Here is a 16,800-nt window from a genome sequence, read left to right on the forward strand (position 1 = left end):
AAAACAGGAAATTAAATACTATACAGATTAAACAAACACTTTATTTGTTCTAAAACATTTTATTTTTACCTAAATACTACATAAACAACTGTCATTGAGTCGCTTGCGTTGCATCAGAGTGCTCGGTGTCGATGCGGCAGAGCCCAAAGTGTCCCAGCAATATCGGCCCCACGTCCAACCCCGTGCGGCACCCGACCGCTTGCACTCTTGCCGATCCCACTTCCATCTCGTAGTAACTGCCGATATTCGTACGAGTACATATTGTGACGACTTATTATTAGGTAGGTGAAAAATTACTGATTCAGTTATTGTAATAAATATGCAATAATATGCGGAGGCATATAAACATTAATCACATGTGAAAGCTATAACTACTAAGAAAACGCGTAGAAATAAATGAAACGAGAACTATTTTAGCTTTATGAAGATTTATATATGGAGATAATTTGATAAATTAATGGAAATCAAAGTCATCATTTTGCCTTATAGTAGAAAAGATTGTCTTACCGAACGTTCCAGCGGTATGAGTTCTCGATGGGCATGTAAAAACCGGGCTCGTTGAGTAGCAAGTGGGTCTGCAGACGGCGCAAATCGGCCCCCTCCGCTGGATATACGTGCTGGAAGGGGCTCCCGCTGGCTGCCGCGCCCTGAGCGTGCGGGATTCGGCGTCCCACGAGCACAATCGTACTCTCGCTGCTGTCGCTCTCTATCCATAGTAACACATTCAAAAATTGCTCCTCCTGACCGGCTAAAGTCTTTGTTACGACACACGCAATAAACCTATTCTCGATGACAAAGTCGCTGAAGAAAATTCTGGAGAGTCTGTGCTCCTGCGACACTTTATCCGACGGATTCACTTTGAGACAAGAACCGCCCGTGAAGCTGTCCTCGAAGAACGGTTCTAGGCATTCCAGCTCATCGGGCACATACCCCAGTGCATACCTTGTTTTCATATTCTTGTTTCCCAACCGCAGACTGATTGACATCTGCACCATGGAAGGACCTCTTTCTCTTGCGTCCATCTCACTCATGGTATTCAGACTTGAGTTCACGTCTTCTTTGGACTTAGTTACTTCGTCGTCTGATTTTGCTGATTTTACTTTGAAAAAATGTCGTAAAACCCATGTAATTTTTCGTTTAACAGATTTTCTTTCGCTTTGTGCTGGTTCCTCTACCGTCTCTTCTACTTCGTGCATATTACTAATACTATCAGGATTCATTGAAAACACCATTTCTTTGCTGGTAGTTGGATCCTCAGTGTTTAGTCTGCTATCTTCGATAGTCTTTCGGTAGTGCAATATCCCAGCTTTGTCCTTGAACAAGCCTAGTCTCGAGAGGCTGACGATGTTATCAAGTGTTGAAAGCAAGTACCCGTGTGGGCCGTGGGAGCTATTCGGTTGGTATTGTTGATGCCGTAAGTTGTACCAAGGGACAGGACATATCACCTAGAAGAAGTAATAATAATGTATTGGATATTATCTAATACAATTATTTTATTTTTTGTGAACAACAAAAAGTATTGTATATAAATATAATTCCTTTTTACATGAATTATATTATGTTTTTTGGTTCAATGGCGCTTACCTCTCCATAAATTCTCCGCTTTTTTCCCTGCCCTCTACAAAAGGAAGTCTGAAAAGGCAGAGTTGACGGGAGTTTAGTGTTTAAAAAGGGCCAGATACTCCCCCAGAAAGCTCGTTCCCGTAGCAGAAAGCGGTCATAGTTATTCAAGTCTTCCGCTTGCGCCACTGCGTTAGAGTCTCCTTGCTCCTCAGACATGGCCTCGTGAGTCCAAGCCGGCGCAAAAATGGCCAATGAACAACCATAATCGTGAACAAGTCGAACAGCCTGACCGGGAATGAGAATAAGCTTCAAATATATTATGTATAAACATTCCAAACTGATTGCTACTGATTTAAGGCAAGGCAAGTTCTGAGCGTAGCTACGGCTCAGTACAACCAATAACAATAACTGTCTCAACCTCAAACTAACATCTAAACAAGAACAGACCCCTAAAAACCATCCATTTTTCTTTAGTTCTATATTTGTAGAACTCGAACATTCAGCTTACGTTTGGCTGCACATGGTGCCAAAGTCTACCGCCTTCTTGAGCCTATTAAGATAGGAAAGATCCAAATAAAAAGGCGAGTAGAAGGAAAAACGTGAAAATTCTATTTCCGTCAGAGTACCATAATCAGAGGCAAAGGCAACAGCTAGAACCTAATAATAGGGTTATATGGTTGATCTATATCTCGACACCTGTTGCGTGTTAAATTGTCCGCCGCCGTAGAAGTTTCGCCCCCAAACATCTATTCCAACGTAAAGATCGGTCAAGCGTGAGCCGGCCTCCTTCACACTACTGGCGACGTCTTCCTCTCGCCAAGAATAGTTCGTGAAGAACCCGTCAGCGGCGTCGAAAAACACTCTGCAAATATACAACGATTTTTTTTATAAAAAGCAAGAACGCGATATCAGAAGCGATTTCAATTCATTTATCTTCTTCAACGAAAACATATATCATCATCAAACTTGTTTTTTTCGTTGAGTCCGTTCTGCCAGTTGAGATGCCCGTCTCCAGTGACACTGTCGTACCAAACCAGCTCGGGGTCGGCTAGTTCAGCATGCAGCATTTCGCGAAGGTACCTCACGAACTGCACCAATGACTCCGGCCGTGAAACCTAATCGGATGTATTTACAATGGTGAAATAGAAATGTTTCTCGCAGGAAAATAAAATTGATTAGATCGTTCCTTATAACCTTATTTTCTACATTAAGTAGCCAGCCATCGAATTTGAGTGTTTTGGCTATAGCGACGAGAGCACTTGCCAAATTCTGCCATTCCGTCTCCGATTGAAGGATGCGCTCCCAAAACGCTACACCTTCTCCCCATTCCGTTATCACCGTCCCTTAAACCGACCATTTCGTCAGTAAAATAATATTACAATAGTACATTGAAATACCAAGTAAAAACCCACCTAAAACTTTCACTCCGTGGCTGTGTGCTACATTGATCCAACTCAGTGGAGGAATGGTAATCAAGTGATGGCTGAAATATATAAAGATATCGACACCACCCCAGTTGTAAAAACTATAAGCGTCAGAGTTTCCCGTTCCATCAATCATGCTGCAAGTAAGTTCTAAAACTATTATTTGGTTACAAGTTTGAAATAAAAATAACACGCGGCAAGCAGTAAAGAATACTTTTTTTAACAAGAAGCTTCTAACGATCAGTTCATCTAACATATTTTGTGTGTGCGTGGCCGGCCTTTAAGGATGTGATAGGTACACTGTTCTCACGAAAGGAAACACTAATACTTCGTGTTTATTATATATTATTTATAATAGTATATATTCCAAAAATTAATGAGAGACTCGTGCATGTGACAAATTCGCGAGGTTAAAACTATGTTATTTATTGAAATCAAACAATGTCAAGGGAAATTTGTTCAAATTTTTTTGTGTATAACATATTGATTAATGTATGGTGTCGTGGGGCCCAATTTTCACCCCTCTATCACCAACCCTTATTTGTTAATTAAATACTTATGACTTAACTCTGAGGTATATAGCGAAAAATTCACAGAAAATAAAAGTTTTCATTCCGTAAAACCGAACAGTCTCTGGGGTAGCATAGCAAAATGTTCCATGTCGGTGTGTACTAAAAAGGTAGGCTAAGTAAAATCACATTAAGGAGAAACGAAGTTCGCGGGGTAGCTGCCCCCGCGAACTTCGTTTATATATTCCTTTTACATATAACAAAAACTTCAAAGTTCAAACAAAGTTTTTTTTTAGGTTACTGGGGGCAATCGAGCAGGAGGCTCATTCTTCATTCATTCATTTTCTCGCCCGTTGACCACCCTTGATTTGAAAACTGTTAGTTAATTAATGTAAATTTATTAATTGAGACCTTCCCATTTTTTTAATATTGACGTTTATAAGTGTAAATGTACCAATATAAATAATTAGTTTTATATATAATATTTTAATTCCACAAAATTTATGTATATTTTATGTACATAAAAAATATAAGTTTTGAAAAATTGGTTAATTACCTATCATCGTGATATCCATTTGCCATGTCGTGACAAACTATTGTTTTTGGTAAGGTTTTCCGATCCTCGCGTTTGACATTTTCCGCATCCGGTTCCATATGACAGAATACTTGTGGACTTTCGAGTAATATCTCACCCAAGTCTCTGTTTACATTTATGTTTCTGATAACCTTCTCACTATGCGGTTGTAGCTCTTTGCATAGTGTTCTCCACGCTGGTGGATCTTGCAGAAATATTAATATGTCCTCATAGTTGTCTAGCGGCTTACAGGTTAGCTCCTCTGTCACCCAAATTTGTTTTTCTTTCATTGTTTTTGTTAACACTAAAATAAAAGATTTAAGAATCACTGCGTCCTTGCCTCTTTAATTTTATTAAATTTAAAATTAGATATAAGCATTAAACATTGTACTTGCTCGCCGCAAGTTATAGTGCATGTCGTACTTAAATTCATTATACTTGTACGTGTTGTGACTTACGTCTAAATGTCACAATTCATCAGTTACGATACGTAAACAGTAAGTAGAACCAAAATTAAAATAAAACATTTATTAATATATAAGAACCATTTTTTTTACTTCAATTAAGGTTTTTTTAAATATCTAGTCTTAACCTAATTTTATTATGACTAATTCAATATTTTAATAAACATGTAACATATTTCTTACACTGAAGTTTATTGAGGTTGACTTAAATTAATCCCACAAGATTAATTTTATCAAAATACTGACTGTAAACTATTATTATGTAAAAAAACTGTTTTGTAATTTTTTTTAGAGACTTATAATTTGTTGTAGATAAAGAACAGTTGTGAACTATAAAGTATGTGCACTTACTGTATGTGGTTAAATTCAAACAAAACAAGTTAAATTATTCTTGCCAGTGACATTTAAACTATTGAGAACTAACACTAATCTAACCATATTTATTGGTCTTGATTCAATGAATAATAAATAAACAATACTATTTAATAGTTACACAGTTTGCCCTACATTTGATAAGCAATGAGGATGTGTGCAATACTAGTGATAAGAGAACTGCAACAAAGAGAATTTTTCCTATGGGAATATATCTGTTACAAAATGCATTGCATGTCATCACAAAGACAACTATGTTTGAGAATGTTTGGTTTCATAAATCCTTATTACAAGTATCTTGAAACTTAGCTTATTGGTTACCACCACCAGTCTCATTTTACTTATGGCCTTTGTTAAAATTAATTTATATAATATCCACATAATAAACATGTTATAAATAAATACAGAGGGCTATTTAGGCCAACTGCATAACTAGGACATAACAAAAGTTATAATTTGTAACTTAAACAATTCTAAATATTTATAACATATTTTATTCAACAGAAAATACAACATGCCTTAGCTAAACCATAATAGACAAGACGTGCCAGCCAAATGCGCAAATGGTTGCCTCTAAAAAGGCTTCAGCAAGTTTACTTCAAGGTTTTCATTGCATTCATCCTGGGATTGATTGCATTGATTCAATTTTTTGCATGCTATGGATATTATAACTATGAATGCATTCCTAGGAGTGAAATAGAGAAGCACATTTATTTACACGCAAACCCTAATTTAGTGAAAAGAGCTAACCCAGACTGCAGATATGAGGATATTTATCAGAAATATTACCCAGATGATTGGGAAATCAATGGGCATGTTGACGGGTTTCTTCCACATGGAATTGCAAATGGCAGTTTTATTCCAAAGGACTGCAATCCTCTGATAAGTGTGGCTATACTTGTTACATATAGGAAAAGACAGAAGCAATTGGATATATTTATTCCATATATACATAATTTTTTAAGGAAACAAAATATACACTACAAGTGAGTGTTTTCTTTTAAATGTATAAAGAATTTTCTTATATGCTTAGCATATCTATGACACTTATGATAGAGGCTAAGGGTTGGAAATATTATTAACTAGTTGTCAGTAACTTTTGCTTTTGTAAAATATGGCAGTGGTGTGTTGAGGGGAAGTTGCAAAACATTACCTCTCAAAATAATTTTGCCAATGTTGCAACTGCAAGACAGAACATGTGACGTCAAGTATAGATTAACATTTCAGGATATATGTCATTGAACAACAAGATGATAAGCCCTTCAACAAGGGGCTGTTGTACAATGCGGGCGCGCGGAGGGCGCTCGAGGAGAGGTTCCCGTGTCTCATTCTGCACGATGTAGACCTTTTGCCGGTCAACGCCGCCAACATCTACGCCTGCCTTCGCCTTCCTCGACACATGAGCGCTAGCATCGACAAGTTCCGCCTCAATCTACCCTACGAGTCCCTAACAGGCGGGGTCCTGGCCATCCGCGCCGACCACTTCCGCCAGATCGACGGCTTCTCCAACCGCTTTCAAGGCTGGGGCGGAGAGGACGACGATCTCGCGCTGCGCCTGCGGCACGCCGCTTTAGATATTTTAAGGTGAGGCTTTTACCCTTTTCAAATAAGCTCCAAATTATTGACTGTTTGTCAATCTCACGTAGCTTCCCGCCTAGGTTCTATATTTTTAAAGCGAACTCACACAAGTAAAGGAAAGGACCGTATGGTATTTTTTTTAAGCCGGTGAATAGTTTTAAATTTCCAATAAACGTAAGAGAATAGAAATATTCGGTCGGTTGCATATACCTACATATGTTTTTAGGTATTCATTCTATCTGTCCTATCCTGAAAAAGTTTAATTGTATTCAATTATGTTACATCGATGCATGCAGACTGCCCCCGGAGATGTCGAGGTACCGGATGCTGGTGCACCGTCAGGAGCGCAAGAACGCGGCTCGGCACCGGCTGTTGGAGACGGGGCCCGAGCCGAGGGACGGGTTCCGAGCGCCCGACCACCCCGCCCCCCTCGCCCCTGTCACCCACACACGCCTCTACGCCCTCATCAGAGTGCGCACCTGACTCCCTTGGCACCCCTTATTCAAGCGCTGCTAGTCATTGGTCAATTGTGTTAAATAATCGCGCTCAGTCGAATAAAATGAAAATGAATTATAACTTGTGTAGCTTTATTTATTAATGAATTCTTTGTACAGATGTAGAAACCGATAGAAATGAAATACTTCTGCAGGTCACAGTAGTTTCATTTCTTACATTCAGTTGTCGCGGCTTTTGAGTGGTGCCACGAATTTACAATTATTTACAGCCTCGGGTAGTTTTGGAGATGTTTTCTGTTTTCTTTTTTGCAAATTTTCAAGTTCTGCAGCGGTTTTACCGGTTGCTATGGAATTAACTTTATGTGTTGTATTTTCGTTTGTGTTAATTTCCCTCGGATTCACATATTTCATCACTCCGTTCTTGTTGGCGAGTTGTGATTGAGTAAATTGTTGTGTGTTTTTAATTTTCACCGTTTCCCCGAATGCCCGCGGAGTTGAAGAAAAGCTATCTTTTAGTTTCCCTGAACTATTCAGGGCAGTGTCTGTATCCATATGGTTTAACCAATTTTTTACCGCAGTGGTATACTTTTCTTTGCGAAAGCTGAAACTGGAAACCTCTCTCTTTGTATTTTTATCATTATGCTTGATAGCAGTTTTACGTTTTGGATTTTTCCCCTTTTTTAGTTCCTCCGTAGAATTAGAAATCTCTGACAATGATGGATCATCAAGTAAATCCTCCCATTTGTGTGAAGTGCTTTCCGAAAAGTGTGGAGCGATCGATTGGTTTTGAGATAGCGCTCCCATTCCTTCGGAATCTAAAGAAGGGCCGTCGCCAATTTCTAAATTACTTGGGGCTGAAGGAGCAACATGTAAAGGCTCGTTTTGAAAGTGATTTTCTATGTTCATATTATTAGACCTATAAAATTTATCTTATTAAGAAAAATTAACTGTTTTATCTTTCTAAGATTTAATCGTCGTAAATGAGTCTACTAGTAAGATTAGCACATACAAATATTTTAGCACAATTTCGGTACAAAAAGCGACTCTTTCCACGTAATCGTTATTATGTGCGTGTAAAAACGAATCAATAAGATCAATGTGTACAGTATTGTGTGGCATAAACAGAAACGTTTCAAAAGGCGTCGGTTTATCGATCGCATAAGTCCAATAATATATATTTAAGCCATGATCCAGACACATAACTGTAAACTGACTAGGTATTTTACTTATATTTTTGTAACGCAAAAGTGTCCTGAATGGTGCAAGGGTTTCGTAACCAAATAGCCATGTACAACACCATACAATTGTATCGATAAACCTTGAGTTTTGGTTAACATAATGTGGTGTATTTATTTTTCGGGAGTTTGCAGAAATGAAATACCAATTGGATAACTAAAACTTTATAATTAAACAGATTTTTACTTACACTAAAGGCATCCTTTCAGGGTTCCTGGTGTGACTCTCTGTAAATTTTAAATAAAAAAATGTTTTTAAAATTCTAATATTTTGGTCCATAAGATTGATTAGTTGATGGCATATAACATAAATATAATAATGTTTAAAAGTGTCGTCATTCTAATTTTGATACTTTCCTAGTAGAGTGTTAAAAAGATTCGATAAAACTTTCTGCCCAAGAGGCGATAAATATTTTCTAAAATCTTGGGTATAATGACACCGTGCTTTCATTTTAATATGCAACAATAACGTTTGCACTATTAAACCGGCTTTACGAAATTATATGATATATATTATATAGGACAAATATCTAATTTTGCGTTTCCCGCTTAATATAATATATATTTTTTTAAATTTATGGTCTGGTATCTAGACCTTTAGGCCACTTAATATATTATGCATCAATAAACCACAGCGTAAAATAATTAGGCATATGTCACTATCAAGAAAATAATAACGTTATTCTGTAACCGCAGTGTTTTCCTCAATTATAATCTGTCCTTTCGTAATCATTATTCTCCTATAATTCATAATCCTATATTCTGTCCTATCAATAGAATGAAGTCTGTGATCCTTCATCCTATCGCCTTCTTAGTCTGTGTTTAAAACTACTTCTACAGTCTACTTGAGTGATGAGTCTTGAAAAGTAAGAGTGGTCAGTGGAATTGCAGCCGCTAGCGCAGAAGAAAACTACTATAAACCTATTTAAAATAAAATCTTAAACTTTATTTTTTGACTTTTCATCCGTGGCGTTTTAATTAAATGATCAACAATATGTTACTTCGTTTGCTATTTAAGCGCGGTCACTATTCTAGATGTTTTCCGTAGCACCACACATTACTAATAATATGTTAGTATTATCTAAGTTCATTGTATTATATTGGTCGACACATTCGAGATATGGCTTGTTAATATGATAATCTTTCAGATTATTTAGGTGGATCCATGAAATGACCTTGACAGAAAGAGATAGCAATTTAGCAAAATCCACTCTAATGTTTGTCATGATTAAAACTCGTGACAAACAAACTCGCATCTTTGGCCTTTTGGGTGAGATGTAGTTAAGATTGTGTTGTAAGAAGAGTATTCGGTGAATTTAAATAACACTGTACGTGCCTTCAACTTGAAGGCTTTAAAGGCCGTAGTGCACGTAAACTTGATGAAATAACGTTTAATGAACAAAGCCCATTAGACAATCATGTCTCGTTATCAAAGCAATAACTTTAAGATATCTGAAGAAGAAGTTACGAGTTTACTATATTATGACTTCTCTGTCACTACGGCCTATTACGGCCTACTGCGGCCATTGTTAGAAATGGAAAATTTTGTAAGTGAATACTTTTGCTATAATGGGTTGTATTTATTTCTACTTTATTATTATTAGCCCATAACAACCTGCCTCTTTTACTTCACAAATTCCTAAGAAAAGCATTAAGTCTCGCGCTATCTCCGTCTTAGTTTGTCACCGTCATCATATCAGGCGTCCACTGCTGTTCATAGACTTCCCTCATAGATTTCCACAAAGAACGGCAATTGGGAAGAATTTTACGCAAAATACGCATATTTTTTCCGACGAAACAATGTAAAAAACTTGCTGTTCCTTGTGTGGCCACGCTTTAGATTGATCTATAGTTAAGCCTTCATACGCAGATGCATTAAGTTCAACAATTCCGGAAGTTCCAAAACCCGCATATTCTTCCGCAGCGAAGGCTGTATCTCAAAATAATTCTACTAATCCCTCATATCCTCGACATGGTTATGATCTTGTTGCTCATAATAATGTATTGAAAGACTTCCAAGTTCCAGAGCCTAAACATGGCAGTGCTCTGGTTGGTCACAAAAATAAAGAGGAAGAAAAATCGGATGTCTTAGAAATGATACTAGCATTAATAACTACTTTAATAAACTCAAACTTACTGAAACCGTCCCACGTTGCCTCTATTAATGAAAAAGTAAAATCAATTAATGTTATTAAAAATAATGGATTGCAAGACAATTCAATGGAATTGCAAGAGTGTTGTTCCAAAGAAACATGATTAAATATATTTGATAAATAAACATTCTCCTGTTGTTGTCGCGTTATCTGAGACGTGGTTGAAGCCAGGGTACCTATTTAGGATCCCTGGATATACCAGCTTGCGAGAACATAGATTTGATGGCCATGGTGGCGTAGCATTACTTGTCAGAAACTCAATATATGTTTAATATATGATGCCATTAATATTGTCGGCATGAAAATTGATAATATTTCTTCGTATTGTTGATAGTAATATTTGCAAGTGTGGAGAAGATATTGGTGACCTCGACCATATTTTCTTTTCTTGTTCCTAATATGACCCCACCTCCTTTCTGAATTCCGTACAATTACCTACTTCATGTTCCGTTTCCGACTCAAATCTCCTGCCTTTTGCTTTATCCTTTATTGTATTATAATGTATTATCATCTTTCATAATCAATAATAATATTAAGATGTAATATGTTTGTGTAGATACACACTTTTTGTGTGTGTTTTTAACCAGCTTATCCCTTTATTTCCATTTGATGTCTGTGTTTTTTTTCTCGCGTGTAGTTTCCCATTATTTTACTTGAAAGTGAAACTGGCATAAAGTTAAAACCATTGCCATAATATTAAAAAAAAAAACCTGTGGTCACTGGTCACTCCTTCCTTTCATTTGAGTTATATTATTCATTATTATTACTGAATAAAACAGTGTTTACGAATAATTTCTTATTGCAATGATTTGTTATAAATAACTGTTTAAGTAATAGTTATGCAATATGACGTTAAACTTAGAAAGCTGTGATAGTTTACCTCCGGATGAGGAGCCAAAATTGAAATACGATAGAATGGGTAATGACGTTCAAAATATACTGTTAAAAGATGCAGTCAGCTGTATAAGTGTACATACTAAATTTATATGCCTTGGTACGCAATGGGGCGTCATCCATTTGCTTGACCATGAAGGAAATACTGTTCCAATATCCCCTGATCACAACCATAAGGACTTACAGGCTCACGCTATCGCAGTCAACAAGATTTCCGTGGATCAAAACGGAGACTATATTGCTAGCTGCTCTGATGATGGCAAAGTTTTAGTCTATGGCCTGTATACAAATGAAAATACTCATAACTTGACTCTGGGTCGAGTAGTCAAGTCGGTTGCCTTGGATCCCCACTATTTTAAATCAGGATCAGGCAGGAGATTTCTCACAGGTATATTGTACATTTTAAGATTCACACTTTGCGTTGCATATTTATGTCATCTAATATTGAATAATGGCCATTGTGGCTTAATGTTAATGCACAAAATGTTTATAATCTGGAGATGCTGGGTTTGATTTAAAAGAATAATTGTTTTAGGTTGGTGGGCATGTTCCTACTTGCCTTAAGAAAAATATCAAGCTTTATCTAAGGTTTTAATAGAAGGCATGTAAAATCAGAACTGAAAATTAAAACAGAACCTGTATTTATTCATATTAAATATAAATTACCTTAATTATACATGGTCAATTGTTCCAGGTGATAATAAACTAACACTATATGAGAAAACATTTTTGAATCGTCTACGTAGTACAGTCCTTTGTGAATGTGAAGGATATGTTCAAGCTATTTGCTGGCATGATCGGTTTGTGGCTTGGGCAAGTGAAGTTGGTGTTCGAGTTTATGATTTAGTTGCCAGATGTTCATTGGGACTTATTCAATGGGAAAAAGCCCTAAACAGGTCAATAGAAGATTTTCGATGTAATTTACTCTGGTCTGCCCATAACACTCTAATGATAGGCTGGGTTGATACTGTTAGAATATGTATTATTAGAAAAAGGAGTTTAATTGAACTACAAACACGTGATGTCACTGAGTATTTAGTTGATCCTGTATATACCTTTCAAAGTGACTATTTCATTAGTGGTTTAGGCCCCTTTAATGATCAACTTGTATTGTTGGGAGTGCCCAAAGAGCCTGACTCTGAAACTGGGAAAACACAAAGACCTGTGTTATCTGTTGCTGATTACAAAGATTGTGAGTTTTGTGAAGTCTCTACCGATAGTCTGAATATAAGGGGATATGAAGAATACTCTTGTAATGATTACTATTTGGATATGCTTATTGAGGAGAGTCGGTTTTTTATTGTGTCACCAAAAGATATAGTTATTGCAAGCCCATATGATATTGATGACAGAGTAAGCTGGTTAATAGATCATGGACGATATGAAAAAGCTATCACAGTCTTAGAAGAAGCAGGAGGTAGAACTTCCAAGCATTCTGTTGTTACTGTAGGTGTGCAGTATTTAGACCACTTGTTGTTTGAGCATCTATTTGAAGAAGCAGCAATATTATGTGCTAGAATCTGTAAAAACGACAAAGTTTTATGGGAAAATCAAATTCTAAAATTTGCTGAAGTTAATCAACTTAGAATGGTTAGTGCTTACGTACCTCGAAATCCAGAACAAGCCTTAAGTTCACACATATATGAACTTATTATTTATGAATATTTGAATGTAGATCCCGTAGGACTGTTGAAATTGGTACAAGAATGGAATCCTGCCTTATACAAAACAGGTGTGATTATAAAAGAAGTTTTAGAGCATTTGTTGACAACTGAAGTAGATAAAAATATTTACCTAGAGGCATTGGCTCTTCTATATTGTTATCAAAAGAAATATGACAAAGCTTTAACAGCATATTTGAAAATTCAGCACAAAAATGTTTTTAAATTGATCACTCAATACAAAATGTATTCTGTGATATATGACAAAATCTTAGATCTAATGAATCTTGACTGTGACACCGCTATCCCTCTACTGCAGTCCAAAGAAGCAAAAATTCCTATTGAAGTGGTGGAGGAACAACTGAGAAACCATGATTTGTACCTCTTTAAATACTTGGATGCATATAGCAAAGTAGAGCCAAATGGCCACTATCATGGAAAGCTGGTTAAATTGTATGCTAAATATGCCCGGGAAAAGTTGTTACCTTTCTTGAAATGTAGTGATAATTATCCAATTCAGGAGGCATTGGATATATGCCATGGAAATGAATTCTACCCTGAGATGGTGTTCTTGCTGGGACGAATTGGAAATACAAGAGAAGCTTTACAGATTATTATAGAAAATTTGAAAGATATCAATCAAGCCATAAACTTTTGCCAGGAACATAATGACCGAGAATTATGGGGTGATCTTATAAAACAAACAGTTGATAAGCCAGAGTGTGTAACTTTACTGCTAAAGAGGATAGGAAATTATGTAGACCCCAGGATTTTAATACAAAATATACAGCAAGGATGCAAAATAAAAGACCTTAAAGAATCCCTTGTTAAAATGATGTGTGACTATCACTTACAGATGTCTGTCCAGGAGGCATGCAAGGTTATCACACTGAGAAATTATTTTGAATTACATGAAAAGATGATAATAAATCAGCAGAGAGGAATATCTGTCACTGATGACTTTTTGTGCAGTGTTTGCCAGGGACGAATAATTATGCGAGATCTATCAAATGCTTCTGACTTAGTTGTTTACAATTGCAGGCATTCATTTCATATAGAGTGCTTGCCAAATGGTATTCGTGAGGGATGCAGTGTGTGTAGTGCTGTTAAAATGTGACCAATGGTTGCCTGAATATGAATTAGTTAAGTCAGACTTTAAACTATTTATTATTTAGTAATATATCCACCATACCTAATGTAATGTGTAATTTTATATCTTTTTTCTAATAGGGTAACTAAAAATATGAATCCATATATTTTAATAATACCATTATGTATGACGCTTTTTAAATTTAATGTTCAACATATTTCCTCAGTTAAGAAGGCATAATCAATTAAACATTTTATTTATTTATGGTTTATAATTTCTTCACTTACATTAACTAAATAATAAATTATATTTTATAATCTCAGATAAATTGTGACTCATCAACCACAGTTTTCAAATTGCAATGGTTACACAGCCACTAAATCTGTACTAATCTGTATAATTATGAGACTACAAGTCGTCGGAAATATCTGCGAACCTGGCTTAATGACGTCATACAAACTGGAGAGATAGCAAAAAAATTGAAGATGTAAAAATAAAAAATATTTTATTTGTGTACTTATTTTTATTGATACTCGTACCTACTTAAAATTTACAAATACTTATTATTTACATTATTTAAAATTCAAATTATTTACAAATTTACAGAGAAACAATAAACACTAAAATGCGATTAAAGAATAATATACGTGCGTCGGCGATTGCGTTGGCAACGGTACTGGATAGGCGAAAACGGGGCGGGGTGCGGGGAAGCGCATTCCAGCGAGGTTCGCAGATATTTCCGACGTGTAGTACAATATTGTACGAGGTAACCACTAGTGAAGCTAGCAAATTATTTTTTGCTTCAGACTAATTATTTTGTAATTTACTACAGTACTACTATAAATTAGTAGTAGCCAGTAGGGGTGGTAGATATGGGTGGGCCTGGGATGATTGATGCATGTGTCATATTTTATTGTTCTTCTCTTTCCCCGGTCTGTATATAATATCGTATTTGAAAACAGCAAGTTCTAGACGCCATCTTTGAATCTTTTCATTCTTATCTTACTTGAATATTTCATATTAAACATAAAAGAACCGAGCGTTGGTCAGTTACCAACTTAAAGTGGTACCTATGGCGTACTCTTTTTTTTCAAGGGCGGAATGGTTTTGTTCGCTTGAATACAACATTCTTGAGAAAAACGCCACTGGTCTAGTCTAATCTAGGTCTAAGTCTAATTTTGCGTAAGTACTGCTGAAATGGAATCGTCAGTTTCGACTGTAAAAGGTATATTTACATTAATTGCATGTCTAGAAGACTTTGCGATATCATTTTTCAGGCCTTCGAAACATTTAATTTGCTCGCTTGTGCGCGGAAAAGTTGTCGTATTAGCAAATGAGTGCATCCGTTCAGAAAAGTTTGGAATCCACTTAGAATAATGTGCGAACATGCCGAGTGTCCTTCTTAAGGTCGGTAAATCGCTTGATGGAGGTAAATTAATCAGTGGCTTTAGTCAATGTTTAATTATGTGGTTTTGAATATTAATTGACTCTTGAGAAAATTTGCATTTTTGTATACTCAGTGTTAAACCGTATTTCTTTACGGCATTCATAAAACTTTCTAAATTATGATCGTGTTCTTTAAGAGTACGGCCACAAATAGTTATATCATCAAGATACGCATGTGTGTTTTGAAGCTTTTATTTTCTTAAAATCCAATCGATTGTTCGTTAGAAACTCGAAACACCATTTGTTACTCCAAAAGGAATACGCCTGAACTAGTACAAATTTCCCAGCGCTTCAAAAGCGGTAAATTTTCTTTCTTCGGGTAGTATAGGTACTTGATAGTACGCGCTTTTCAGGTCTATTAGTCTGAAAAATATATTCTTTTCCACTTTCGAAACTAAGTCCTCAATGTTTGGTAAAGGGTACCGCGTCGAGTTCTGTGTAACGATTAATTGTCTGAGAGTAATCAAACACAAGACGTTTTCTATGAGTTTAGCTTTTTGTTATTAGTACTTGGGCCCTCAACGGTGATTTACTTTATTCAATCACGCCTTCTGCTATAAGGTTTCTGATTTATATATGCATATATATATCCCTTTGAGACTTAATAGCAATAAGTGTGCAGTTGGAAGATACATTCGCGAAAAGGGGTACAGCTGGTACCGATGCTTCGGCTACGTTACATACTTGAAGCGATGAATGTTCTTCGAGGACGTCATGGCCGATAATTATGTCAGCACAAAGATTTTTAACGATAAGAAGATTCACATTATCATATTTATGATTTCCGATTTTCAGGGTTTGCAAAGTTTGACCTTCTACTTGTGAAGTATGATTAAGAGAGGCCATAGAAATAATCTGATTGCAGGGTTTTCTTTTTAACCTGCATAGTCATAGGAAAAACTGTCATTTATAAAACTGATGGAGCTGCCGGTGTCGAGAAGTGCTCCTGATCTTATTCCTCGAATATACGCGGGTAAAGTAGCTTTATGTAATGAAGAAGGTGACGCTGCTGTGATACAAGAAAGATTTTAGGTACCTTCTACCACAGAATTTGTAGGTCTAGAAGAGCTTCTGCAAACAGTGGCAAAGTGCCCCTTCTTGTTGCAGAGCTGACAAGACTTCATATGCAGGGCAGTTCTTACGAGGATGTATTTGTCCCCCACAAAAGAAACATTTTCGTCGTCGAGGATTATCAATAGAAGAGCGGGTCTCGTCGTGCACAGTTTGTGGTTTGGGACAGACTAATATAGGTTCTTTTTCAACGGCATTTAAATACACAGTATGGAAGCTTTGATTTGCAGTATTGATCTCTGCAGTTTCTTGAGAGAGTGCTTGATCAAGTGTTAGAGTTAAGTTTTCTAAAAGCCTTTGTCTGATTTTAT

General features: G+C 36.4%; 3 protein-coding genes across 8 annotated transcripts; 2 read left to right on the forward strand and 1 right to left on the reverse strand.

Moving 5' to 3' along the window:
• Positions 1–23: 23 nt before the first annotated feature.
• LOC125057810 lies at positions 24–5,062 on the reverse strand. 4 transcript variants are annotated; one of them, XM_047661714.1, is made up of 9 exons: positions 4,886–5,062; positions 4,053–4,374; positions 2,976–3,124; positions 2,758–2,906; positions 2,530–2,678; positions 2,260–2,425; positions 1,585–1,848; positions 508–1,445; positions 24–236 (listed from the first exon to the last, which is right to left on the reverse strand). In XM_047661714.1, coding segments are annotated over exons 1-9 (2,283 nt in total). In that variant the 5' UTR covers positions 4,887–5,062; the 3' UTR covers positions 24–91. The 4 variants fall into 4 exon arrangements, with proteins under 4 accessions (XP_047517670.1, XP_047517672.1, XP_047517671.1 ...); XM_047661716.1 differs by lacking the exon at positions 4,886–5,062 and adding an exon at positions 4,718–4,736; XM_047661715.1 differs by lacking the exon at positions 4,886–5,062 and having other exon boundaries at positions 4,053–4,375.
• Positions 4,184–7,060, forward strand: LOC125057825 (beta-1,4-N-acetylgalactosaminyltransferase bre-4-like). Of its 2 annotated transcripts, none has more exons than XM_047661739.1 (4): positions 4,184–4,322; positions 5,411–5,892; positions 6,134–6,490; positions 6,781–7,060. In XM_047661739.1, exons 2-4 carry the CDS (start codon positions 5,462–5,464, stop codon positions 6,965–6,967), a joined length of 975 nt encoding a protein of 324 aa, XP_047517695.1. In that variant the 5' UTR covers positions 4,184–4,322; positions 5,411–5,461; the 3' UTR covers positions 6,968–7,060. The 2 variants fall into 2 exon arrangements, with proteins under 2 accessions (XP_047517695.1, XP_047517694.1); XM_047661738.1 differs by lacking the exon at positions 4,184–4,322 and adding an exon at positions 4,442–4,567.
• A 2,506-nt stretch (positions 7,061–9,566) lies between these two features.
• Positions 9,567–14,488, forward strand: LOC125057809 (vacuolar protein sorting-associated protein 41 homolog). Of its 2 annotated transcripts, XM_047661713.1 has the most exons (3): positions 9,567–9,721; positions 11,408–11,609; positions 11,916–14,488. In XM_047661713.1, the coding sequence occupies exons 1-3, from the start codon at positions 9,593–9,595 to the stop codon at positions 13,997–13,999; spliced, it is 2,415 nt and encodes an 804-aa protein (XP_047517669.1). In that variant the 5' UTR covers positions 9,567–9,592; the 3' UTR covers positions 14,000–14,488. The 2 variants fall into 2 exon arrangements, with proteins under 2 accessions (XP_047517669.1, XP_047517668.1); XM_047661712.1 differs by lacking the exon at positions 9,567–9,721 and having other exon boundaries at positions 11,019–11,609.
• The last annotated feature ends 2,312 nt before the right edge of the window (positions 14,489–16,800 follow it).

The sequence above is a fragment of the Pieris napi genome, chromosome 17 (genome assembly GCF_905475465.1).
Source record: "Pieris napi chromosome 17, ilPieNapi1.2, whole genome shotgun sequence".
NCBI classification, from domain to species: domain Eukaryota; kingdom Metazoa; phylum Arthropoda; class Insecta; order Lepidoptera; family Pieridae; genus Pieris; species Pieris napi.

Coding starts and splice junctions, on each gene's coding strand:
- LOC125057810 (XM_047661714.1), bottom strand. Junction 3,125..4,052: donor AATGGATATCACGATGATAG/GTAATTAACCAA, acceptor ACTTACTTGCAG/CATGATTGATGGAACGGGAA. Junction 2,679..2,757: donor TACTTAATGTAGAAAATAAG/GTTATAAGGAAC, acceptor ACATCCGATTAG/GTTTCACGGCCGGAGTCATT.
- LOC125057825 (XM_047661739.1), top strand. CDS start 5,462: ATGCGCAAATGGTTGCCTCTAAAAAGGCTTCAGCAAGTTTACTTCAAG. Junction 5,893..6,133: donor AAACAAAATATACACTACAA/GTGAGTGTTTTC, acceptor TTAACATTTCAG/GATATATGTCATTGAACAAC. Junction 6,491..6,780: donor GCCGCTTTAGATATTTTAAG/GTGAGGCTTTTA, acceptor CGATGCATGCAG/ACTGCCCCCGGAGATGTCGA.
- LOC125057809 (XM_047661712.1), top strand. CDS start 11,174: ATGACGTTAAACTTAGAAAGCTGTGATAGTTTACCTCCGGATGAGGAG. Junction 11,610..11,915: donor AGGCAGGAGATTTCTCACAG/GTATATTGTACA, acceptor CAATTGTTCCAG/GTGATAATAAACTAACACTA.